This window comes from Pseudophryne corroboree, chromosome 6 (assembly GCF_028390025.1).
Source record: "Pseudophryne corroboree isolate aPseCor3 chromosome 6, aPseCor3.hap2, whole genome shotgun sequence".
Taxonomy (NCBI): domain Eukaryota; kingdom Metazoa; phylum Chordata; class Amphibia; order Anura; family Myobatrachidae; genus Pseudophryne; species Pseudophryne corroboree.
In genome coordinates this window covers 342,109,610-342,136,508 of record NC_086449.1, presented here as the reverse complement: position 1 = coordinate 342,136,508, position 26,899 = coordinate 342,109,610, and the positions used below count along the sequence as shown (strand labels likewise).

The 26,899-nt window shown below is 46.1% G+C and overlaps 1 protein-coding gene across 2 annotated transcripts in view; it reads left to right on the top strand.

Moving 5' to 3' along the window:
• Nucleotides 1-1,633: 1,633 nt before the first annotated feature.
• PARP6 (poly(ADP-ribose) polymerase family member 6) overlaps nt 1,634-26,899 on the top strand; it is a 135,684-nt gene continuing 110,418 nt past the window's right edge. For both annotated transcript variants that reach the window (XM_063926490.1, XM_063926489.1), the window contains exons 1-2: nt 1,634-2,395; nt 3,296-3,411. In XM_063926490.1, coding sequence (XP_063782560.1) covers nt 3,409-3,411 — 3 coding nt within the window. In that variant the 5' untranslated portion in view covers nt 1,634-2,395; nt 3,296-3,408. The remainder of the gene's footprint in view (nt 2,396-3,295; nt 3,412-26,899) is intronic.

Here is a 26,899-nt window from a genome sequence, read left to right as displayed (position 1 = left end):
TACCACATGTCCTCAAATAAAACAGGCCTCACAGGTGCGTCGGCCCACCGGGAATCTTCCCTGAAGGCCCTATGGCCAATTCGCCTCTGCCCACAGCATAACAGTTACTGGATTCTTCACAGTAGGTGTTGTGCACTCAGTTTGCAAATCTTTTCCAATTCTTCTGCAGACATATTCCATTCCATCACTGCCAAATATGGATATTTGGGGTTTGTCACTCCAGATGACACTATTCCACTGTTCTTCTGATTAATTAATATGCTTTTTAGCCCATTCTAATAATTTCTGTCTTTGTTTGACAGATAAAAGTGACTTTTTCCTTGGAATTCTGGCATTTAAAATACAATACTGAAGTCTGCATCTAACAGTCCTGGCACTGATGTTTATACCACATTCACGTAAATAATTTTGAATTGCCTGAGGTGATTTTTTTTCTGTCTCTCAAGCACAGTTTTTCATTCTTCTATCACAGCATGCTGTTGTGGATCTTTTTTTATCTTTACCAGTTTGGTTTTAAATGGACTGAGTCTGTTGATACTTATTCCACAGTTTCGAATTTCCTCCATTAGTTATGTGTACACATGCCCGCCCAGTTCAGCTGTCAATCATCGCCGGCTGCCGCAGCATGTGTACGGGTGGTCGGCCGACCGCCCGTACACACACAATGACGTGCCTCTATATCGGTAGATATATTGGCCGTCGGCTGTGCTGCGGGGCCGACGCGATATGTCTGTGAACGACGGAGTTCAAAGACATATCGACCGTACACACTGGCCGACGGACCAGCACTATATCGGCCGTTCAAGAGGACGGCCGACATATCGGCTAGTGTGTACCCACTTACTTATAATTTCGTTGTGTTACCTTCTTCACATAAAGTAATTATTTTGTATCTCTTTCTAGTAGACCAGTCAACTCTCTTTACTTTGCTTGTCATCCTAAATAAGTTACACAGCTTACTGCAGGAAATTAAAGTAAAAAAACTCATAAAAAACAGTGACCAACTTAGTGATAATCAAACAACTAAATAATATGTTTTACTATCAATTCTGGTAGAAACAAATGTGAGCTTACTCATGCTAACACCTTATTGGATCCATTTTGTGGCATTGCAACACTTGATTGGCTCTCAGAACAAAGACTCCTATTGGTCAGTTTTGAGTTTAAGAAATCCACTCTCTTTACATAACAAAGTCTCCTTATCTTTATATGGCTATAACTTTTAATGCAATAAAGATAATTAACTCTAATTGTAAAGCGCAACGGAATATGCTGCGCTATATAAGAAACTGTTAATAAATAAATAAATATATATAAATTAGTTGTGGTGAATTATATCATGATATATACTATCATAGGATTTTCTTTAAAAATAATGCAGTTAAAGGCATTAAAACCTTAAAAACACAAATTTTCCAAATCCACAACAAGTGTGTGTGTGTGTGTGTGTGTGTGTGTGTGTGTGTGTGTGTATGTATGTATGTATGTACACTATATATATATATATATATATATATATATAATATATATTTAGAGAGAGAGAGTGTGTATATATATATTAAGTACCATTATTCCTTGCTTCACTGAAGTAGTCATGTGACTTGCACAGGATGAGTTGCACATGCGTATACAGCTCTCAGCTGCCATCAGCACAGGAATAACAAAGGCAGGAGCAGCTGTGTCCGTGACAGCCTGAGACAACCATCATCCGAGAAAGAGTCACATATATATGTCAAGGAACAGTAACCTTGAGAGAGAAGAGAGAGTCTTCACATGGACAAGACAGCAAAACACAGTTGTTCCTAAAGAGGCATCCATCAGCTGAGAGACATCGAATGGCATTTATTGACAACTGCCACCTGAGATAGAAATCCTGAGACGGTCATCAGCTGACAGCTATAGCCTGAGACATCCAGTGATAGATGCCGCTTGAGATATTCTTTTATTAAGACACGCTTTTCTATTCTACACCTGCCTGCCCTTCCCAAGCTCCATCCCTCTCTCCTACAGACTGTGACAGCAGCAACCTAAGTCCCTCAGTCATTCCCCCACCCTCAAACCTCCTATCCCCCACCCTCATTTCTCCTGTTCCCCTTTCATTTCTGCACATTCTCAGTCATCCTCCTCCCCCATTTGTGTTTGTGATTGGACGTTTTCCTTTTGTCTGACAATCCATTCTAAATTTGTCTGTACATGGTCATCACTAATCTGTTTATCTATCTCTACAAGCAGATACACTTATTCTATACAGGCAATCAACAAATAAAATAAGCATATACACACAGCACTAATTTAAACTCACAGAGACACATATATATTCCAACACTATACACATACCTTAAGGCCATTATTTCTGTCTCATTGTGACAGCTTTTACTGCACACAGCCAGAAGATGTAAGTATACAATTGTGTTGCCTCGATATGTTTTCTAAATCATGTACAGTAAATATAGTGTGTGTGTGTGTGTGTGTGTGTGTGTGTGTGTGTGTGTGTAGATAAGTACATGTAAAAACATAGCTGTGTTAAAATGCATAAAATGCAGAGTCTGTGAGTTTAGCTCACTTTGACGTTCTCATTGTCGGATGATTGAGAAAATAGACATTTATACATGCTTCTAGTGCTTACACGTGTTTATGTATGAATCCCATACATTATGTCTTTCTTTCTTTCTATCTATCTGTCTCTGTATGTTCTTTTATACCATTATATTCTCCCAGTAATGGAAATAACTGAGCTGTAAGACTTTGGGTATATTAATGAGCCCCACTGTGGGGATGCGGTCAAGATGCCGCCGGCCAGAATCCCGGCGGTCGAAATACAGACGCCGGAATCCCGACCGCCACAATCCCGACATATTCTCCCTCCGTGGGTGTCCACGACACCCATAGAGGGAGAATATAATAGTGTGCCGAGAGTAGCGAGGCACCGTGCCCGCAGCGTGGCGAGCGAATCGAGCCCGCAAGGGGCTGCGTTCCGCTCGACACCCGTCGGGATTGTGTGGTCGGGATTCCGGCGTCAGGATTTCGACCGCCGGGATTCCGACCGGCGGCATTTAGTACTGATCCCCCACTGTGTAGCGGCAACATACTGCGGATCAGACATGTAAATCACATTCTCAAGTCTGCTCCCCATTGTATTTCTCTTCAGTTTTCCTTTCTTATGTTCTTTTTCCTTATTATTTATTTTCCTCCTTCCTTAATATGCACTGCCACTTTTGCTATCTGTTCTTGACCCCATCTTTTCCCCCTAGTGTCTACAACTACGTTTTTGAAACCTATGTGTTTTTACTTACAGGGGACAGTGAACTCCCAGCATGCCCGTGTATGTGATGACAGCTCTGCTGGTTCGGGGGGCATCGGACCCCCAACCCTGAGGCATTGGCCAGGTGATTTACCACCTCAGCACAAATGGTGAGAATCATGGCAAGTGGAGTAAGATGTCTTACTTGCAAGGAGACGTGCGCCACAAGACATATCACATTTGTATTTTCTGGAACCAGAAGGGTGTGTAATTATGGGTGTACGTGTGACTATGTACAGTGATATTCTCACAACATACTAGTTAGTGGGCCTGGAGAATTAGAGATTTTGCGAACGCTGATCAGATATATTCTTCACAGTTAAGAACTTTAATTCCTTAATGAATTCACAGCAAGCGCTGATAAATGGTTATGCCAGATATGGCACATGATTACTATTCTGCAGTTTGATTTGTAGGTGAAATAGTAGATAAAGTAAAAAATATTTTTTTGCAATCATCAACCTAAGAATCCCCCAAATCATGGTCCAGTACTTTTTTCCATCTGGAGATGGTTATAGCAGAACTGATATTGTGGTGGTACTTTTACTTGACTTGTCAAACTTCCAAACTTACCAGCTGTAGAGTTATCTCATCATACCGATGGTTGACAATGAGAATGAGGATGCTGTTAGTTCTGCTATATCCACCTCTAGTTGGAAAAAAAGTACTGGACCACGATTTTGGGGATTCTTAGTTTGATGGTTGCAAAAAAATCATTCCCGTTCTCATGGTTCACATTTGGAATGTTGAAATTGAATACCAAACCCAGGGCCTGATTCAGAAATGAACACAGGTAAGAGAACACACAATAGTAGAGATAATCAGCAAACTGTGCATGCACAGCATAGAGGAAATCCATGCTGCGCACAAAAAAACTGTGCAATGGTGTATGCATTTGCATACATCGTCGCCATTACTTGAGACGGCTTCTGCGATCCATGGGTATTCCAGAGTGGTGACTGGGAACTGGAAGGTAAGCTAAAGTGTTTTCAAAAAGAGGAGGTGTCATGAGAGTGACAGCATGCGGCTGTGATGTCGTTTGCAGCATGGCAGTTACAGTGGCAATGTTTTAAGAAAGGTACAAGGGAAGCTGTGCGCCAGGCAGAGACTGCTCAAGGAGTCTATGTTGCAAACGATAGTGCATCGATGGTAGAGGGATTGCATCCACCAGCGCACTTGAGCAGTGTTCAGGTATGCATAGTGGGCATCACAGGGCTTGCACAGTCTGTTGCATGGTAGAGCACAAGGGAATGCTTTAACTCACATTTGCCTATTTATGCACTTGAATATCCGTGAGAAAACGCAGCCGCACATACACCTCTGAATCAGGCCCCCAAAGAGACATAAGGTTACATATACAGTTAGGTCCATATCACTGGCGTTTCTATAATGGGTGCAGTGTGTGTGGTGCACACTGGCCGCTGAGTCCAGAGGGGGCCCCCACCGCACACGCTGCACCCATTTTCTGAATACTTACCTCTCCGGATTCCCGCGTCGACGTCCACGGCGGTGTTAAAACTCCGTGAAAATGGCCGCTGGGCCATTTTTACGGAGATCTGCTCATGCGCAGTAGAGTCTGAGCGCTCTAGTGCTCAGACTCTCAGCGCTGCCGGCAGAGAGGAGGGGGTCCGAACGGAGGAGGCTGCACCCGGGCCTCCTCCTCTCTTAAAACGCCCCTGGTCCATATACTGTATATTTGGACATTGACACAGTTTTGCTAATTTTGGCTCTGTATGCCACCACCATTTATTTGATATTAAACAATTGAGATTCAATTAAAGTGCAGACTTTTGACTTTAATTCAAGGGGTGGAACAAAAATATTGTATAAAAGGTTTAGGAATTGCAACCATTTTTATACACAATCCCCTGTTTTTAGGGACTTAAATGTAATTGGCCAAATTAACATAATCAGAAATAAATGTTCATTTTTAATACTTTGTTGAGAATCCTTTGCAGGCAGTGACCGCATGATGTATGGGAACCAAGAACATCACTAAAAGCTTGGTTTCTTCCTTTGCTGCATTTTGACAGACCTTTACTGCAGCTGACTTCAGTTGTTGTTTGTTCATGTGTTTTGCTGCCTTTAGTATTGTCTTCAGCAAGTGAAATGCATGCTAAATTGGGTTGAGATCAGGTGACTGACTCAGCCATTGCAGAATATTCCACTTCTTTGCCTTAAAAAACTCCTAACATTGGCCCTCATTCCGAGTTGATCGCTCGCTAGCTGCTTTTAGCAGCAGTGCACACGCTAGGCCGCCGCCCTCTGGGACTGTATCTTAGCTTAGCAGAAGTGCGAACGAAAGGATCGCAGAACTGCTCGAAAAAAATTTCATGCAGTTTCTGAGCAGCTCAAAACCTACTCCTACCTTGCGATCACTTCAGTCAGTTTAGTTCCTGCTTTGACGTCACAAACACGCCCTGCGTTCGGCCAGCCACTCCCCCGTTTCCCCAGGCACGCCTGCGTTTTTACCTGACATGCCTGCGTTTATTAGCACACTCCCTGAAAACGGCCAGTTACCACCCAGACACACCCACTTCCTGTCAATCACTCACCGATCAACTGAGAAACAGAAAAGCATCGCTCGACCTTGTGTAAAACTGCCTAGTTTTGTGTGAAAGTACTTCGTGCGTGTGTACTGCGGCCCGTACGCATGCGCAGAAATGCCGCTTTTTCACCTAATCGCCGCGCTGCGACCGAAAACAGCTAGCGATCAACTCAGAATGAGGGCCATGGTCCATCTTTACTGTGAAGTACTGTCAAAACAACTTTGTATAATTTGACTGAATCTACCAATAGTATGTGTATATATAGATATATATATATATATATATATATATTTATATATACACACACACAAAGCGAAGTGGATCGCACACACTTCCCAACCTTGGATGGGTGCACGGTGAAAAATTGTATATCAAGATATGTAGAACATCCACATAGACCAGAACACCATAAATAGCAGCAAAATTCAATTCATTTTAATCCAAATGCTTTTTCAAAAAGTGCATGTGTAAATCGGTATGCAGGCTTCCGTGCATTGGCCAATCCACCAACTAAACCCCCATCATTTATTTATTGAATTGTTGAGGATAAGTGAGTTTACTTTGGTGAGTGCTGGGTTCTTTGTTTGTATATATATATATATATATATATACAGGCTACCAACCGGCACTCTAACTTCCAACATGACCTGCCGCGGTGCCCATTAAGTGTATGAACAGTTCAACCGAATCATGGCACTCTGCGGTCTCATTCAATCAATAAAACACAGCTCCAGGAAGCTTGTAGCGACGTTTCGGCTTTAATAGCCTTTGTCAAGCATAATAACCAACACAATTTGAGCACTTATGATTGTCAAATTGTGTTGGTTATTATGCTTGACAAAGGCTATTAAAGCCGAAACGTCGCTACAAGCTTCCTGGAGCTGTGTTTTATTGATTGAATGAGACCGCAGAGTGCCATGATTCGGTTGAACTATATATATATATATATATATATATATATATATGTCGATGTGGGGTGGTGTGTGTACACATATAATGTGTGTGTGTGTGTGTGTGTGTGTGTGTGTGTATATATATATATATATATATATATATATATATATATACTTTTGTGCAGCCCGGCACTCCCTGGAATAATACAATGTATAACCCGGGTGCCCTCCGCAGTAGAATGTAGATGTGGATAAAGAATTCAGCCCCTTTTTCATACACCTTGAAAAAGGGGCTGCGGGCCCCGAAACGTCGGAAGCATTTGTGTATTGTGATGCTCTAATACACCATTTTTGACACCATAAGTCCCGGAGTGCCACTGAATTCTTTATCTATATATATATATATATACTCCTCGCTACAGTCCGGCACTCTCTCTCCACCTGGGAATCTGCTCAGGTGCCCTCCTCAAGGAGTGATTCTCCTAATACAGTCGCAGAAAGGAGGCGGCACTCAGAGTCTCAAGAACTTGGTGAAAAACCGACCCGTGTTTATTTCAACGTTTCGGGGGACGGACCCCCGTCTTCAGGAAACACACAACAAGTATATCACACAGTGTACAAACTTAAATAACTCACCCCTCAGTGAAACGCCAGCCTCCGGTGCGTAGGCGCCGCCCGCGGCTCCGGGTCCCGAACTTCCGGACACGTGACTCCCCTGTTCTCGGAAGCTACGTCACCACGTAGCCCGACGGCGCCCTGCAGCGACTGTTGGCATGGAAACATGTCAATAAATACATTGTCAACTCCTAAACAAAGTGAACATACACAGCACAACTCCGTGCAGCCCATTCACACATCGGGGCTGGACAGACATAAAACAGTGTTATTACTCAGACTATTAGTCATATATAAAATGTGATACATAGTGCCGATGTAAGACACACTGGCTATAAATATTCCAGTGTGAAACGTGATAAAAAATAAAAATAAAATACGATAAAATAAGCACTGTATCATACACTAGGTCCTGCAGGAACCTGCTACCGTTACACATGAAGCATTTTTTATAAAAATGTTAAACAGCACATAGCACCCATTGTACTGGCTCCAGACTCTATCCTATTATTGGTGTGTCACCAATCCAGTCACACATTCCGAAGTGGGGCATGATAGCCCTCTGGTGAGTACATATTACCTATATTGCTGATCTATATCTAACTCACTCCTTCTTAAAGAAAACAGCTCAACCCTAGGCTGTCATTCAAACCTCTTGGGGTAACGGTGTTTAATTTATGGATCCACCGCGATTCAAGCTGTAGCAGTTTTTTTGCCCTGTTTCCTCCCCGGGGGGATGCTGGGACTTGGTCTACAATTTTGTATCGCAGGGAAGCTAATGGATGTCGTGCATGGGCGAAATGCCGTGCCACTGGCTGTTCGCTTGCTCCCGATTGTAGTGCTGCCCGGATGGCCGATCTATGTTGGGCCATCCGCTCCTTGAATTGGCATTGTGTTTTTCCTACATAATAGGTACTACACGGGCAAGTCAGCACATAAACTACAAAATTAGAGCTGCATGTTAGTGGCCTTTTAATTGGGATCTTTTTTCCTGTATGGGGATGTGATATATAATTCCCTGTCAGCATATAGCTGCAGGTCGTGCATCCCAGGCACTTATAACATCCTGGCTTACGACTCAAGAAATTTGTGGCAGATGGTGTACTTGTGAACCCTGTAACGTCACTTTTCACCAGTAGATCTTTAAGGTTTGCACTACGGGTGTGACATGGCATGATTGTTTTGTGTTGTAAAGTGGGTAGACTGGGATCCGATGCCACCATCGGCCACAGCTGTTTCATTTGTTTAACCGTTCTCCGACTGGCTGTATTAAATTCGTTTATCCATGGAACCCTGTTATCGGAGGATTTAGCTGAATGGCCTTGGAGTAACTCCAATCTACTCTTAGCAGTTGCTTTCTTTCTCGCTATCTTTAACAATTTCAGAGGATATCCTCTTTGTAAAAATTTCTCTGTCATGATGTTTAATTGTGACTCCAGCTCCTCGGGTTCACTAGTAATCCTGCGAACCCTGAGGAACTGGGAGAAAGGTAAACCTCTGACTGTGGCTGGGGGATGGAAGCTGTCAAACCGCAGCAGAGTGTTGCGGTCTGTGGGTTTGGTATAGATGGATGTCTGGATCTTACCATGTTTGATCATAATTTTCACATCTAAAAAACAAATTTGTTGTTCATCCATGACTAAAGTGAGCTTCACTGGACTATCCGAGGCGTTCTGTTTATCAACAAGGGATCTCACGGCCTCTGGTTCCCCATCCCAGAACAACAGTAAATCATCAATGTACCTGTAATACAATATTACATGTGTGGAGATGGACGTGTTCGTGAAGAACAGTTGTCTCTCCACCTCCCACATGTACGCATTGGCCAGGGACAACCTTCGCAATTTGATCCAGTATCACAGCATCCTTCAATTAGAACTTTTACACGCATGATGGACTCCCTACAGGATGAACCAGCCCCGATGATGTATAAGAATCTTACCAAAGATGAAAATCTCGCCCTCAAGTCCCTTGGGGACAGGCAGGACATCATCATCAGGGGGGCGGATAAGGGGGGTGCCATTGTAGTGATGAACACGACAGATTACATCACGGAATGTGATCGGCTATTATCTGATGGTGATACATATTTAGCATTGGATAGTGACCCCACCACGGCCTTTAAGGCCGAACTTGACTCCATATTAATGGAGGCCAAGGGGGAGGGACTCATTTCATCAGAAGTCTATAACAAATTAATCTGTTCACACCCTGTGGTGCCTGTGTTTTACATCATCCCAAAAGTTCACAAGGACGCTAGAAATCCTCCCGGGCGACCGATCATATCGGCCAGGGGTTCCTTATGTGAACCAATATCGATCTTTTTAGACACGTTTTTGCAACCGTGTGTGCAGGCCACCTTTTCACATTTGAAAGATACAAATATGCTCCTCAATAAATTGCTATCCCTAGATAGGATACCACCTGGGATGACCATGGCATCCATGGACGTTACAAGCTTATACACATGCATTCCCCACCAGGCTGGCATTATGGCAGTTAAGCATTTGATCTCTAATAATGCCGCCTATGAGGGGCCTGATATTAAGCTATTTGTGCAGTTATTGGAGTTTACGTTAACTAAGAATTATTTTTTATTCAATGGGCGGTTTTTTCAACAAATTGCCGGATGTGCCATGGGGTCGGCAGTGGCTCCATCCCTGGCCAATGCATACATGTGGGAGGTGGAGAGACAACTGTTCTTCACGAACACGTCCATCTCCACACATGTAATATTGTATTACAGGTACATTGATGATTTACTGTTGTTCTGGGATGGGGAACCAGAGGCCGTGAGATCCCTTGTTGATAAACAGAACGCCTCGGATAGTCCAGTGAAGCTCACTTTAGTCATGGATGAACAACAAATTTGTTTTTTAGATGTGAAAATTATGATCAAACATGGTAAGATCCAGACATCCATCTATACCAAACCCACAGACCGCAACACTCTGCTGCGGTTTGACAGCTTCCATCCCCCAGCCACAGTCAGAGGTTTACCTTTCTCCCAGTTCCTCAGGGTTCGCAGGATTACTAGTGAACCCGAGGAGCTGGAGTCACAATTAAACATCATGACAGAGAAATTTTTACAAAGAGGATATCCTCTGAAATTGTTAAAGATAGCGAGAAAGAAAGCAACTGCTAAGAGTAGATTGGAGTTACTCCAAGGCCATTCAGCTAAATCCTCCGATAACAGGGTTCCATGGATAAACGAATTTAATACAGCCAGTCGGAGAACGGTTAAACAAATGAAACAGCTGTGGCCGATGGTGGCATCGGATCCCAGTCTACCCACTTTACAACACAAAACAATCATGCCATGTCACACCCGTAGTGCAAACCTTAAAGATCTACTGGTGAAAAGTGACGTTACAGGGTTCACAAGTACACCATCTGCCACAAATTTCTTGAGTCGTAAGCCAGGATGTTATAAGTGCCTGGGATGCACGACCTGCAGCTATATGCTGACAGGGAATTATATATCACATCCCCATACAGGAAAAAAGATCCCAATTAAAAGGCCACTAACATGCAGCTCTAATTTTGTAGTTTATGTGCTGACTTGCCCGTGTAGTACCTATTATGTAGGAAAAACACAATGCCAATTCAAGGATACATAGATCGGCCATAGATCGGCCATCCGGGCAGCACTACAATCGGGAGCAAGCGAACAGCCAGTGGCACGGCATTTCGCCCATGCACGACATCCATTAGCTTCCCTGCGATACAAAATTGTAGACCAAGTCCCAGCATCCCCCCGGGGAGGAAACAGGGCAAAAAAACTGCTACAGCTTGAATCGCGGTGGATCCATAAATTAAACACCGTTACCCCAAGAGGTTTGAATGACAGCCTAGGGTTGAGCTGTTTTCTTTAAGAAGGAGTGAGTTAGATATAGATCAGCAATATAGGTAATATGTACTCACCAGAGGGCTATCATGCCCCACTTCGGAATGTGTGACTGGATTGGTGACACACCAATAATAGGATAGAGTCTGGAGCCAGTACAATGGGTGCTATGTGCTGTTTAACATTTTTATAAAAAATGCTTCATGTGTAACGGTAGCAGGTTCCTGCAGGACCTAGTGTATGATACAGTGCTTATTTTATCGTATTTTATTTTTATTTTTTATCACGTTTCACACTGGAATATTTATAGCCAGTGTGTCTTACATCGGCACTATGTATCACATTTTATATATGACTAATAGTCTGAGTAATAACACTGTTTTATGTCTGTCCAGCCCCGATGTGTGAATGGGCTGCACGGAGTTGTGCTGTGTATGTTCACTTTGTTTAGGAGTTGACAATGTATTTATTGACATGTTTCCATGCCAACAGTCGCTGCAGGGCGCCGTCGGGCTACGTGGTGACGTAGCTTCCGAGAACAGGGGAGTCACGTGTCCGGAAGTTCGGGACCCGGAGCCGCGGGCGGCGCCTACGCACCGGAGGCTGGCGTTTCACTGAGGGGTGAGTTATTTAAGTTTGTACACTGTGTGATATACTTGTTGTGTGTTTCCTGAAGACGGGGGTCCGTCCCCCGAAACGTTGAAATAAACACGGGTCGGTTTTTCACCAAGTTCTTGAGACTCTGAGTGCCGCCTCCTTTCTGCGACTGTATTAGGAGAATCACTCCTTGAGGAGGGCACCTGAGCAGATTCCCAGGTGGAGAGAGAGTGCCGGACTGTAGCGAGGAGTATATATATATATATAGATAAAGAATTCAGTGGCACTCCGGGACTTATGGTGTCAAAAATGGTGTATTAGAGCATCACAATACACAAATGCTTCCGACGTTTCGGGGCCCGCAGCCCCTTTTTCAAGGTGTATGAAAAAGGGGCTGAATTCTTTATCCACATCTACATTCTACTGCGGAGGGCACCCGGGTTATACATTGTATTATTCCAGGGAGTGCCGGGCTGCACAAAAGTATATATATATATATATATATATACACACACACACACACGCATTATATGTGTACACACACCACCCCACATCGACATATATATATATATATATATATATATATAGTTCAACCGAATCATGGCACTCTGCGGTCTCATTCAATCAATAAAACACAGCTCCAGGAAGCTTGTAGCGACGTTTCGGCTTTAATAGCCTTTGTCAAGCATAATAACCAACACAATTTGACAATCATAAGTGCTCTGAGTGCCGCCTCCTTTCTGCGTCTATATATATATATATATATATATATATATATATATATATATATAAAATGTGTGTGTGTCAAAGTGGGGCTCCCACTCTTCTGCTCCACTGCTCCGCACAGGATATTCGACTCTAAGGAGACTGCTGTGTGGCTTGCGGCTGTCAGAGTCAGGCAGGGTCCTGAGGCCAGTGAAATACTGGGGGAAAGCTGCGGTGGTATGTTTGTGAGAGCGGAAGCATATACTGCAGGGCACCGGAAGACTGACGGGCACTATCTGTCCTGCCGCAAAGTGCAGCGCCAGCCTCCGGCCCTCTCATCTGCCCCGTCGCATACCTCCTCCTCTGTATTAAGGATGCGGGGTCCTGGAGTGATGGAAGCATGGAGTTAGTAATGCAGGTGGTGAGAAGAAAGCAGGCCCTGAGAGGGTAGCAGGGAGTGAGAAGACCAGGGGTTGAGCAAGGGATGGAGAGCATGAGAGGTACAGGTGCTGAGTGATGGAAGCAGAGAGTGAGTAGTGCTCTGGGTGAGAGGGTAGCAGGGAGTGATGCAGGGGGTGAGAGGTAAGCAGGCCCTAAGAGGGTAGCAGGGTGTGAGGGGACCAGGGGGTGAGTAAGGGTTGGAGAGCATGAGAGGTGTAGAGGCTGTGAGAGTAGCAGGGAATTAGATATTCAGGGGGTGAGAGGGTAGCAGGAAGCGAGAGGGCCAGGGGTTGAACAAAAAATAGGGAGTGTGAGAGGTGCAGAGGCTGTGTGATGGAAGCAGGGAATGAGAAATGCAGGGAGTGAGAGGTAAGCAGGCCATGGGAGGGTAGCAGGGAATGAGGGGATCAGGGGTTGAGCAAAGGATAGCGAGAGAGAGATGGTTGCAGGTACTGAGGGGCAGATGTATTAAGCCTGATGAAGTGATAAAGTGGAAGGTGATAACGCACCAGCCAGTCAGCTCCTGTCATTTTTCAAACCCAGCCTGTGACATGCAAGTTAGGATCTGATTGGCTGGTGCATTATCACCTTCCACTTTATCACTTCTTTTTGCTTAATACATCTGCCCCTGAGTGATGGAAGCAGGGAGTGACAGGTAAGCAGGCCGTAAGAGGTTAGCAGGGAGTGAGATGTAAGCACTGAGAGGGTAGCAAGACTGTTGTCTTTCAGGCATAACCAGGCCTTTTTATGTTGGCGAGTTTACCAGTATGTTCTTTTTTTCTCTGACGTCCTAGTGGATGCTGGGAACTCCGTAAGGACCATGGGGAATAGCGGGCTCCGAAGGAGGCTGGGCACTCTAGAAAGATCTTAGACTACCTGGTGTGCACTGGCTCCTCCCACTATGACCCTCCTCCAAGCCTCAGTTAGAATTCGTGCCCGGCCGAGGTTGGATGCACACTAGGGGCTCTCCTGAGCTCTTAGAAAGCATAGACTTAGGTTTTTTATTTTCAGTGAGACCTGCTGGCAACAGGCTCACTGCAGCGAGGGACTAAGGGGAGAAGAAGCGAACTCGCCTGCTTGCAGCCGGATTGGGCTTCTTAGGCTACTGGACACCATTAGCTCCAGAGGGATCGACCGCAGGCCCAGTCCTTGGTGTTCGGTCCCGGAGCCGCGCCGCCGTCCCCCTTACAGAGCCAGAAGCAAGAAGATGGTCCGGAAAATCGGCGGCATGAAGACTCTGTCTTCACCAAGGTAGCGCACAGCACTGCAGCTGTGCGCCATTGCTCCTCTCACACACTTCACACTCCGGTCACTGAGGGTGCAGGGCGCTGGGGGGGGGGCACCCTGAGGCAGCAATAAAAACACCTTGGCTGGCTAAAATACCTCAATATATAGCCCCAGGGGCTATATATGAGGAAAATACCCCTGCCAGAATTCCATAAAAACCGGGAGAATAGGCCGCGAAAAAGGGGCGGAGCCTATCTCCTCAGCACACTGGCGCCATTTTCCCTCACAGCTCGGCTGGAAGGAAGCTCCCTGGCTCTTCCCTGCAATCTACAGTACAGTAAGAGGGAAAAGAGAGGGGGGGCATTAAATATGGCAGTATATATATTATATGAAAAGCAGCTTTTAGGGACATAACTCAGTTAGTCCCTGTATATATATAGCGCTCTGGTGTGTGCTGGCATACTCTCACTCTGTCCCCCCAAAGGGCTTTTGTGGGTCCTGTCCTCGTTTAGAGCATTCCCTGTGTGTCTGCGGTGTGTCGGTACGGCTGTGTCGACATGTTGAATGAGGAGGCTTATATGGTGACGGAGCAGAGGCCGATATATGTGATGTAGCCCCCTGTGGGGCCGACCCCAGAGTGGATGGATAGGTGAAAGGTATTAACCGACAGTGTCAACTCCTTACATAAAAGGGTGGATGACGTAACAGCTGTGGGACAGCCGGCTTCTCAGCCCGCGCCTGCCCAGGCGTCTCAAAGGCCATCAGGGGCTCAAAAACGCCCGCTCTCTCAGATGGCAGACACAGATGTCGACACAGAGTCTGACTCCAGTGTCGACAAGGTTGAGACATATACACAATCCACTAGGAACATCCGTGACTTGATCCCGGCAATAAAAAATGTGTTACACATTTCTGACATTAACCCAAGCACCTCTAAAAATGGGTTTTTAGGTTGGGGAGAAAAAACAGGCAGTGTTTTGTTCCCCCATCAGATGAATAAATGAAGTGTGTGAAAAGCGTGGGTTCCCCAGTTTAGAAACTGGTAATTTCTAAAGAGTTACTGATGGCGTACCCTTTCCCGCCAGGAGGATAAGTTACGCTGGGAGATATCCCCTAGGGTGGATAAGGCGCTTACACGGTTGTCAAAAAAGGTGGTACTGCCGTTTTAGGAACGGCCACTTTGAAGGTACCTGTTGATAAAAAGCAGGAGGCTATCCTGAAGTCTGTATTTACACACTCAGGTACTAGACGGAGACCTGCAGATCGTGCTGCTGCAGCGTGGTCGGTGACCCTGTCAAACATGAGAACATATTAAAGACGTCGTCTTATATATGAGGGATGCACAGAGGGATATTTTGCCGGCTGGCATCCAAAATGAATGTAATGTCCATTCTGTCAGGAGGGTATTAGAGACCTGTCACGGGACAGGTGATGCTGACTTTAAAAAGATTCTGCCTTATAAGGGTGAGGAATTATTTGGGGATGGTCTCTGGGACCTCGTATCCACAGCCACAGCTGGGAAGAAATATTTTTACCTCAGGTTTCCTCACGGACTCAGAAAGCACTGTATTATCAGGTACAGTCCTTTCGGCTTCAGAAAAGCAAGCGGGTCAAAGGCGTTTCCCTTCTGTACAGAGACAAGGGAAGAGGAAAAAAGCTGCACCTGTCAGCCTGCTCCCAGAATCAACATTCTTCTCTCGCTTCCTCTGAGCCCACAGCATGACGCGGGGGCTCCACAGGTGTAGCCAGGTACGGTGGGGGGCCGTCTCCAAAATTTCAGCGATCAGTGGGCTCGCTCACAGGTGGATCCCTGTTTCTTTCAAATAGTATGTCAGGGGTACAAGCTGGAATTCGAGATATCTCCCCCCAGCCGTTTCCTAGATTATGGCTTGCCGACTACTCCCTCAGGCAGGGAGGCTGTACTAGAGGCAATTAATAAGCAGTATTCCCAAAGGTAATACTCAAGTGCCCCTACTTCAACAAGGACGGGGTTACTATTCTACACGGGTTGGGGTACCGAAACCGCATGGTTCGGTGTGACCCATTTATATTAAAATCCTTGAACACATACATAAAAAAATTCAAGTTCAAGATGGAATCGCTCGGGGCGGTTATTGCAAGCCTGGACGAGGGGGATTACATGGTATCCCGGGACATCAAGGATGCTTACCTGCATGTCCCCATTTACCATCCTCGCCAGGAGTACCTCAGATTTGTGGTACAGGATTACCATTACCAAGTCCAGACAGGACTGTACAAGGCACCGAGGGTGTTTACCGGGGTAATGGCCGAAATGATGATACTCCTTCGAAAAAAGGGAGTTTTAATTATCCCGTACTTGGACAATCTCCTTATAAGGGCGAGGTCCAAGGAGCAGTTGCTAGTCGGGGTAGCACTATTTTGGAAAGTGCTATAACAGCAGGGTTGGATTCTAAATAGTCCAAAGTCACAGCTGGTTCCTATGACACGTCTACTGTTCCTGGGGATGGTTCTGGACACAGACCAGAAATAGGTGTTTCTCCGGGAGGAGAAAGCCAAGGAGCTGTCATCTCTAGTCAGAGACCTCCTGAAGCCAAAACAGGTATCGGTGCATCATTGCACGCGAATCCTGGGAAAAATGGTAGCTTCCTACGAAGCAATCCCATTCGGCAGGTTCCATGCAAGAACTTTTCAGTGGGACCTGTTGGACATGTGGTCCGGATCGCATCTTCAAATGCATCGGCTGATAACCCTGTCTCCAAGGACCAGGGTATCTCTAAAATGGTGGCTGCAGAGTGCCCATCTTAAGGAGGGCCGCAGGTTCGACATACTGGACTAGGTCCTAGTGACCATGGAGGCCAGCCTTTGAGGCTGGGGGGCAGTCACACAGGAAAGAAACTTCCAAGGACTTTGGTCAAGTCAGGTGACTTCTCTACACATGAGGGCCAGTTACAATGCCCTGGGTCAGGCAAGGCCTCTGCTTCAAAACCAGCCGGTACTGATCCAATCAGACAACATCACGGCGGTCGCCCATGTAAACCAACAGGGCGACACAAGAAGCAGGATGGCGATGGCAGAAGCCACAAGGATTCTCCGATGGGCGGAAAATCATGTGTTAGCACTGTCAGCAGTGTTCATTCCCGGAGTGGACAACTGGGAAGCAGATTTTCTCAGCAGACACGACCTCCACCCGGGAGAGTGGGGACTTCATCCAGAAGTCTTCCAAAGGATTGTACACCTTTGGGAAGGGCCACAGGTGGACATGATGGCGTCCCGCATCAACAAAAAGCTATAAAAGATATTGCGCCAGGTCAAGGGACCCTCAGGCGATAGTTGTGGACGCTCTGGTAACACCGTGGGTGTACCAGTCGGTTTATGTGTTCCCTCCTCTGCCCCTCATACCAAAGGTATTGAGAATAATAATAAGAAGGCGAGGAGTAAGAGCGATACTCGTGGTTCCGGATTGGCCAAGAAGAGCTTGGTACCCAGAACTTCAAGAAATTATATCAGAGGACCCATGGCCTCTGCCGCTCAGACAGGACCTGCGGCAGCAGGGGCCCTGTCTGTTCCAAGACTTACCGCGGCTGTGTTTGACGGCATGGCGGTTGAACGCCGGATCCTGAAGGAAAAGGGCATTCCGGAGGAAGTCATTCCTACGCTTATTAAAGCTAGGAAAGAGGTTACAGCAAATCATTATCACCGCATATGGCGGATGTATGTTGCATGGTGTGAGGCCGAAAAGGCCCCAACAGAGGAATTTCAACTAGGTCGATTTCTGCATTTCCTGCAAGCAGGAGTGAATATGGGCCTAAAACTGGGCTCCATTAAGGTACAGATCTCGGCTCTGTCGATTTTCTTTCAAAAAGAACTAGCTTCAGTACCTGAAGTTCAGACATTTGTAAAGGGAGTGCTGCATATTCAGCCCCCGTTTGTGCCCCCTGTGGCACCTTGGGATCTCAACGTGGTGTTGAGTTTCTTAAAATCACATTGGTTTGAACCACTAAAACCGTGGATCTGAAATATCTCACGTGGAAGGTGGTCGTGTTGTTGGCCTTGGCTTCGGCCAGGCGAGTATCAGAATTGGCGGCTTTGTCCTGTAAAAGCCCTTATCTGATTTTCCATATGGATAGGGCAGAATTGAGGACTTGTTCCCAGTTTCTCCCTAAGGTGGTGTCAGCGTTTCACCTGAACCAGCCTATTGTGGTGCCTGCGGCTACTAGGGACTTGGAGGACTCCAAGTTGTTAGACGTGGTCAGGGCCCTGAAAATATATGTTTCCAGGACGGCTGGAGTCAGAAAATCTGACTCGCTGTTTATCCTATATGCACCCAACAAGCTGGGTGCTCCTGCTTCTAAGCAGACTATTGCTCGTTGGATTTGTACAATTCAGCTTGCACATTCTGTGGCAGGCCTGCCACAGCCAAAATCTGTCAATGCCCATTCCACAAGGAAGGTGGGCTCATCTTGGGCGGCTGCCCGAGGGGTCTCGGCTTTACAACTTTGCCGAGCTGCTACTTGGTCAGGGGCAAACACGTTTGCAAAATTCTATAAATTTGATACCCTGGCTGAGGAGGACCTGGAGTTCTCTCATTCGGTGTTGCAGAGTCATCCGCACTCTCCCGCCCGTTTGGGAGTTTTGGTATAATCCCCATGGTCCTTACGGAGTTCCCAGCATCCACTAGGACGTCAGAGAAAATAAGAATTTACTCACCGGTAATTCTATTTCTCGTAGTCCGTAGTGGATGCTGGGCGCCCTTCCCAAGTGCGGTGTATCTGCAATACTTGTACATAGTTATTGTTAACTAAATCGGGTTATTGTTGAGCCGTCTGTTGAGAGGCTCAGTTGTTTCATACTGTTAACTGGGTTTCATATCACGAGTTATACGGTGTGAATGGTGTGGCTGGTATGAGTCTTACCCGGGATTCAAAATCCTTCCTTATTGTGTACGCTCGTCCGGGCACGGTGTCCTAACTGAGGCTTGGAGGAGGGTCATAGTGGGAGGAGCCAGTGCACACCAGGTAGTCTAAGATCTTTCTAGAGTGCCCAGCCTCCTTCGGAGCCCGCTATTCCCCATGGTCCTTACGGAGTTCCCAGCATCCACTACGGACTACGAGAAATAGAATTACCGGTGAGTAAATTCTTATTTTATACATTATGTACCAAACTGCTGATTTGGCCATGCCTAAGGTTCCTAAAATCTCTCTGATGGATTTTGTTTGTTTTTGTAACCAACGTATGTCCTGTTTTACTTTAATTGAGAGCTAATTTAACTGCATGTTGTGGGTTTACAGCATCAGCTTCCAAATGCAAATGCCACACTTGGAATCAACGCCAGACCTTTTGCCTGCTTAATTGATAAAAAAAAAAAAAAAAAGGGATAGTCCAGGCCTGTCCATAAAACAGCTTCTGAGTCAACTGTCCAATTACTTTTGGTCCCGTCAAAAAGAGGGGTCTTCATAATAAGCAATTGTAAGTCCTAAACCAATCCACCAATCTGGATGTAAATACCCTTAAATTAAAGCTCATAGTACACACTTTAAAAATCATAGGCCCAAATGTATTAAGCCTTAAAAAGTGATAAAATTGAGATGGATAAAGAGTGATAAATGACCAGCCAATCAGCTCCCAACTGTCATTTTTTCAAACACATCATGTGACATGGCAGTTAGGAGCTGATTGGCTGGTCATTTATCATTCTTTACCCATCTCCAGTTACCACTTTTTCAGGCTTAATACATTTGGGCCATAGTCATTATAGAACTGTTTGGTAAACAGCTAAAATGACACAAAATTAGGTCAGTGTCCAAATATATTACAGTACATGGTGAGACAACTGTTGATAGCTTTGCTGAATAGACACTTACGGTATATAGTAAGGTTCTAAATGACAGGACCACATGGGCGTTTTGTGATGTCATGGACCTGTTTATGCACTTGTGTGCCTGATACTAATTCACAAATGATGATGACATATTTAAATGAGTTTCAAAGGGTTAAGTTTGTGCATTTATGGGGGTGTTATCTGTTTAACCTTTTTCTCCTACAAAGTGTTTGACAAAATAAATGTGTCTGTATACCTGAATGCAAAAAATAGTTTCTCTAACGTCCTAGAGGATGCTGGGACTCCGTAAGGACCATGGGTATAGACGGGCTCCGCAGGAGACATGGACACTTTAAGAAAGACTTTGGATCTGGGTGTGCACTGGCTCCTCCCTCTATGCCCCTCCTCCAGACCTCAGTTTGATACTGTGCCCAGAGGAGATGGGTGCACTTCAGGGAGCTCTCCTGAGCTTCCTGACAGAAAGTATATTTGTTAGGTTTTTTATTTTCAGGGAGCCTACTGGCAACAGACTCCCTGCATCGAGGGACTGAGGGGAGAGAAGCAGACCTACTTCTGTGAGTTTCAAGGCTCTGCTTCTTAGGCTACTGGACACCATTAGCTCCAGAGGGAGACAGAACACAGGTCTCACCCTGGAGTTCGTCCCGGAGCCGCGCCGCCGTCCTCCTCACAGAGCCGGAAGATAGAAGCCGGGTGAGTATGAGAAGAAAAAGAAGACTTCAGAGGCGACAGAAGACTTCATGATCTTCACTGAGGTAACGCACAGCAGTGCAGCTGTGCGCCATTGCTCCCACACACCTCACACACGGCAGTCACTGTAAGGGTGCAGGGCGCAGGGGGGGGGGGGGGGGGGGCGCCCTGGGCAGCAATATAAACCTCATTTCTGGCAAAAGAGATATATATATATAGCTAGGCACTGTATATATAAAGAGCCCCCGCCAGTTTTTATTATATTTAAGCGGGACAGAAGCCCGCCGCCGAGGGGGCGGGGCTTCTCCCTCAGCACTCACCAGCGCCATTTTCTCCACAGCACAGCTGAGAGGAAGCTCCCCGGACTCTCCCCTGCTTATCCACGGTGAAAGAGAGAAAAGGGGGGCACATAATTGGCAGCAAATAATAGTATTACAGCGCTACTGGGTAAACACATTGTGTGTTTTTCTTGGGGTATTAGCGCTGGGTGTGTGCTGGCATACTCTCTCTCTATCTCTCCAAAGGGCCTTGTGGGGGAACTGTCTTCAGATAAGAGGATTCCCTGAGTGTGTGGTGTGTCGGTACGTGTGTGTCGACATGTCTGAGGTAAAAGGCTCTTCTAAGGAGGAGATGGAGCAAATGTGTGTGTGTGGTGTCTCCGTCGACAACGCCGACACCTGACTGGATATGTGGAATTAAGTGCTGAGGTAAATTTATTGCACAAAAGATTAGAGAACAGACAGGGAATCTACCCATGTCTGTCCCTATGTCGCAGGGACCTTCAGAGTCTCAAAACGCCCACTATCCAAAATAATAGACACTGATACCGACACGGAGTCTGACTCCAGTGTCGACTACGATGATGCAAAGTTACAGCCAAAACTGGCAGAAAAGTATTCAATATATGATTATTGTAATAAAAGATGATTTGCATATCACTGATGACCCATCTGTCCCTGACACGAGGGTACACATGTTTAAGGGGAAGAAAGCTGAGATAACATTTCCCCCCTCTCATGAACCAAATGAATTGTGTGAAAAAGAGCGGGAATCTCCAGACAAGAAACTGCAGTTTCCCAAAAGAATTCTCAGGGCGTATCCTTTCCCTGCTAGGGCCAGGATACGATGGGAATCCTCCCCTAAGGTGGACAAGGCGTTGACACGTTTACCCAAAAGGTAGCGCTGACATACCAAGATACAGCTACCCTCAGGGATCCTGCAGATGGCATGCAGAAAAGTACTTTGAAGTCCATTTACACACATTCTGGTAAACTACTCAGACCGGCGATTGTGTCGGCAGGAGTTTATAGCGCTGTAGCAGCGTGGACAGATACCTTATCAGCGGAGAATGAAACCCTAGATAAGGATACCATGTTATTGACCCTAGGATATATAAAAGATGCTGTCTTATATATAAGACATGCTCAAAGAGACATTGGTCTACTGGGTTCTAGAGTCAATGCTATGTCGATTTCTGCTAGACGTGTCCTGTGGAACATGCAATGGACAGGTGATGCCGACTAAAAGAGGCATATGGAGGTTTTACCTTACAAGGGTGAGGAATTGGGTGGAGAAGGGCTCTCGGACCTGGTCTCCACAGCTATAGCTGGTAAATCTGATCTTTTGCCTTATATTCCCTCACAGCCTAAGAAAGCACGACATTATCAAATGCAGTCCTTTCGGTCGCAAAAAAACTAGAAAGTACGAGGAGCGTCCTTTCTTACCAGAGGTAAGGGCGCAGGGCACAGCTAGTTCCCAGGAACAGAAGTCCTCCCCAGCCTCTACTAAATCCACTGCATGACGCTAGGGCTCCGCTAAGGGAGTCCGCCCCAGTGGGAGCACGTCTTCGACTCTTCAGCCACATCTGAGTTCACTCACAGGTGGATCCCTGGGCAATAGAAATTGTTTCTCAGGGTTACAAGCTGGAATTCGAAGAGGTGCCTCCTCGCCGGTTTTCCTTATCGACCCTACCGACTTCTCCCCCAGAAAGGGAGATAATATTAAATACAATTCACACATTGTATCTCCAACAGGTGGTGCTCAAGGTTCCCCTCCTTCAACAAGGAAGGGGATATTACTCAACCTTGGCTGTAGTCCCGAAACCGGACGGTTCGGTCAGACCTATTTTAAAATTAAAATCTCTGAACCTATACTTGAAAAGGTTCAAATTCAAGGTGGAATCGCTCAGAGCGATCATCGCCAGCCTGGAAGGGGGGGATTTTATGGTGTATCTAGACATAAAGGCTGCATACCTTCATGTTCCCATTTATCCACCCCATCAGGCGTACCTGAGAATTACGGTGCAGTATTGTCATTACCAATTTCAGGGTAATTGGCGGAAATGATGGTGCTCCTACGCAAGCAAGGAGTCACAATTATCCCATACTTGGACGATCTCCTAATAAGGGCGAGATCAAAAGAGCAGTTGTTGAACAGCGTGTCACTTTCACTGAAGGTGTTACAGAAACACGGCTGGATTCTCAATATCCCGAAGTCACAGTTGGTTCCTACGACTCGTCTGACCTTCTTGGGCATGATTCTGGATACAGACCAGAAAAGGGTTTTTCTTCCGATAGAAAAAGCTCAGGAACTCATGACTCTAGTCAAGAACCTGTTAAAGCCAAAACAAGTGTCAGTGCATCATTGCACTCAAGTCCTGGGAAAAATGGTGGCGACGTACGAAGCCATTCCCTTCGGCAGGTTCCATGCAAGGACTTTCCAATGGGACCTATTGGACAAATGGTCCGGGTCACATCTGTTAATGCATCAGCGGATCACCCTGTCCCCCAGGGCCAGGGTATCTCTCCTGTGGTGGCTGCAGAGTGCTCACCTTCTAGAGGGCCGCAGGTTCGGCATTCAGGATCGGATCCTGGTGACCACGGACGCGAGCCTCCGAGGTTGGGGAGCAGTCACACAGAGAAGAAATTTCCAAGACCTTTGGTCAAGTCAAGAGACTTGTCATCACATCAACATCCTGGAACTAAGGGCCATATACAACGCCCTCGTCAAGCGGAGACCTTACTTCGCGACCGACCAGTTCTGATCCAGTCAGACAACGTCACCGCAGTTGCTCATGTAAACCGCCAGGGCGGCACAATGAGCTGAGTGGCGATGGCGGAAGCCACCAGAATTCTTCGCTGGGCGGAGAATCATGTAAGCGCACTGTCAGCAGTGTTCATTCCGGGAGTGGACAACTGGGAAGCAGACTTCCTCAGCAGACACGACCTGCATCCGGGAAAGTGGGGACTTCATCAGGAAGTCTTCGCACAGATTGCAAGTCGGTGGGGACTGCCCCAAATAGACATGATGGCGTCCCATCTCAACAAAAAGCTACAAAGGTATTGCGCCAGGTCAAGAGATCCTCAGGCGGTAGCTGTGGACGCCCTAGTGACACCGTGGGTGTTCCAGTCGGCCCTCCTCTTCCTCTCATACCCAAGGTGTTGAGAATAATAAGAAAAAGAAGAGTGAGAACAATAATCATTGTTCCGGATTGGCAACGAAGGGCCTGGTATCCGGATCTGCAGGAAATGCTCACAGAAGATCCGTGGCCTCTTCCTCTAAGACAGGACCTGTTGCAACAGGGTCCCTGTCTGTTCCAAGACTTACCGCGGCTGCGTTTGACGGCATGGCGGTTGAACGCCGGATCCTAGCGGAAAAAGGTATTCCGGATGAGGTCATTCCTACGCTAATAATGGCTAGGAAGGACGTGACATCTAAACATTATCACCGAATATTGTGAAAATATGTTTCTTGGTGTGAGGCCAGGAATGCTCCTACGGAAGAATTCCATCTGGGCCGTTTTCTTCACTTCCTACAAACTGGAGTGAATTTGGGCCTAAAATTAGGCTCCATTAAAGTTCAGATTTTGGCCTTATCCATTTTCTTTCAAAAGGAATTGGCCTCTCTACTTGAAGTACAGACTTTTGTGAAGGGAGTACCGCATATTCAGCCTCCTTTTGTACCTCCGGTGGCGCCTTGGGACCTTAACGTGGTGTTAAGTTTCCTTAAGTCATATTGGTTTGAACCACTTAGAACAGTGGAGTTGAAATATCTCACTTGGAAGGTGGTCATGTTGTTAGCCTTGGCTTCGGCTAGGCGAGTTTCGTGATTAGCGGCTTTATCACATAAAAGCCCCTATCTGGTTTTCCATATGGATAGAGCGGAATTGCGGACCCGTCCTCAATTCCTACCTAAGGTGGTCTCATCCTTTCATATGAACCAACCTATTGTCGTGCCTGTGGCTACACGTGACTTGGAGGATTCCGAGTCCCTTGATGTGGTCAGGGCTTTGAAAATTGACGTGCCCAGAACGGCTAGGATCAGAAAAACAGAAGCACTGTTTGTCCTGTATGCAGCCAATAAGGTTGGCGGCTCTGCTTCAAAGCAGACTATTGCTCGCTGGATCTGTAACACGATTCAGCAGGCGCATTCTACGGCAGGATTGCCGTTACCAAAATCGGTTAAGGCCCATTCCACTAGGATGGTGGGCTCATCTTGGGCGGCTGCCCGAGGGGTCTCGGCACTACAGCTGTGCCGAGCTGCTACTTGGTCGGGGTCAAACACCTTTGCAAAGTTCTATAAGTTTGATACCCTGGCTGAGGAGGACCTCCTGTTTGCTCAGTCGGTGCTGCAGAGTCATCCGCACTCTCCCGCCCGTTTAGGAGCTTTGGTATAATCCCCATGGTCCTTACGGAGTCCCAGCATCCTCTAGGACGTTAGAGAAAATAAGATTTTAAACCTACCGGTAAATCTTTTTCTCGTAGTCCGTAGAGGATGCTGGGCGCCCGTCCCAAGTGCGGACTTCTTCTGCAAGACTTGTATATAGTTTTGCTTACATAAGGGTTATGTTATAGTTTTCATCGGTCTTGGACTGATGCTATGTAGTTTTCATACTGTTAACTGGTTAGTATATCACAAGTTATACGGTGTGATTGGTGTGGCTGGTATGAATCTTGCCCTTGGATTAACAAAAATCCTTTCCTCGTACTGTCCGTCTCCTCTGGGCACAGTTTCTCTAACTGAGGTCTGGAGGAGGGGCATAGAGGGAGGAGCCAGTGCACACCCAGATCCAAAGTCTTTCTTAAAGTGCCCATGTCTCCTTTCGGAGCCCGTCTATCCCCATGGTCCTTACGGAGTCCCAGCATCCTCTGCGGACTACGAGAAAAAGATTTACCGGTAGGTTTAAAATCTTATTTTTTGCTGTATTAGATATTGCAATAAACCTTCCCAGTGTGAAATCTGGGAAGCACCCCAGTTTAGCAAGTTTCTGCCTTTGTCACTAAATAACATAATTTTTTATGTTTTACGTTTTTGCAAGTTCTCACTGGGGGTCATTCCGAGTTGATCACTCATTAGCAGTTTTTAGCAGCCGTGCAAACGCTATGCCGCCTCCCACTGGGAGTGTATTTTAGCGTAGCAGAAGTGCGAACGAAAGGATCGCAGAGCGGTTACAAAAAAAATTGTGCAGTTTCAGAGTAGCTCCAGACCTAGTCAACGCTTGCTATCACTTCAGACTGTTCAGTTCCGGATTTGACGTCACAAACACGCCCTGCGTTCGCCCAGCCACGCCTGCATTTTTCCTGGCACACCTGCGTTTTTCCGAACACTCCCTGAAAACGGTCAGTTGACACCCAGAAATGCCCCCTTCCTGTCAATCACTCTGCGGCGGACATTGCAAAAGAAAAGCCTCGCTAGATCTTGTGTAAAACTACATCGGCTGTTGTGGAAGTACGTTGCGCGTGCAGATTACGCCGTACACGCATGCGCAGAAGTGCCGCTTTTTCACTTACATTTTTATCTAGCGATCAACTCGGAATGACCCCCACTATTTGCTATATTTAGCAGGGTCCCAACACTGACTTATAAATGCAACCACTATTTTAATGGTCCTGGCTCTATTTCAATAGTGTGCAGGTATATTATTTCTCTGCTTTCTATTTCATGAGAACCTGAATGAATGGTTGATGACCTAAGAGAGGGACAAAACAGTGGCTGAAATACCATGGGTGCAGGGCATATGGCTGATATAAGGGGTATCCAATAAACCACGATAAAGTATCGGTTGTGAAAAAGTTAGTTTTTCAAAAAATTTCCAGAAGTTTCACAATATTTTTTGTACAGGCTATCCAATTTGGATCGCCCATAAAAAATAAATATTCTCACAAAAAACACCCAGGTTCAGTGAAACCTATGTGTTTTCCGGAATCTGGTTTCGTC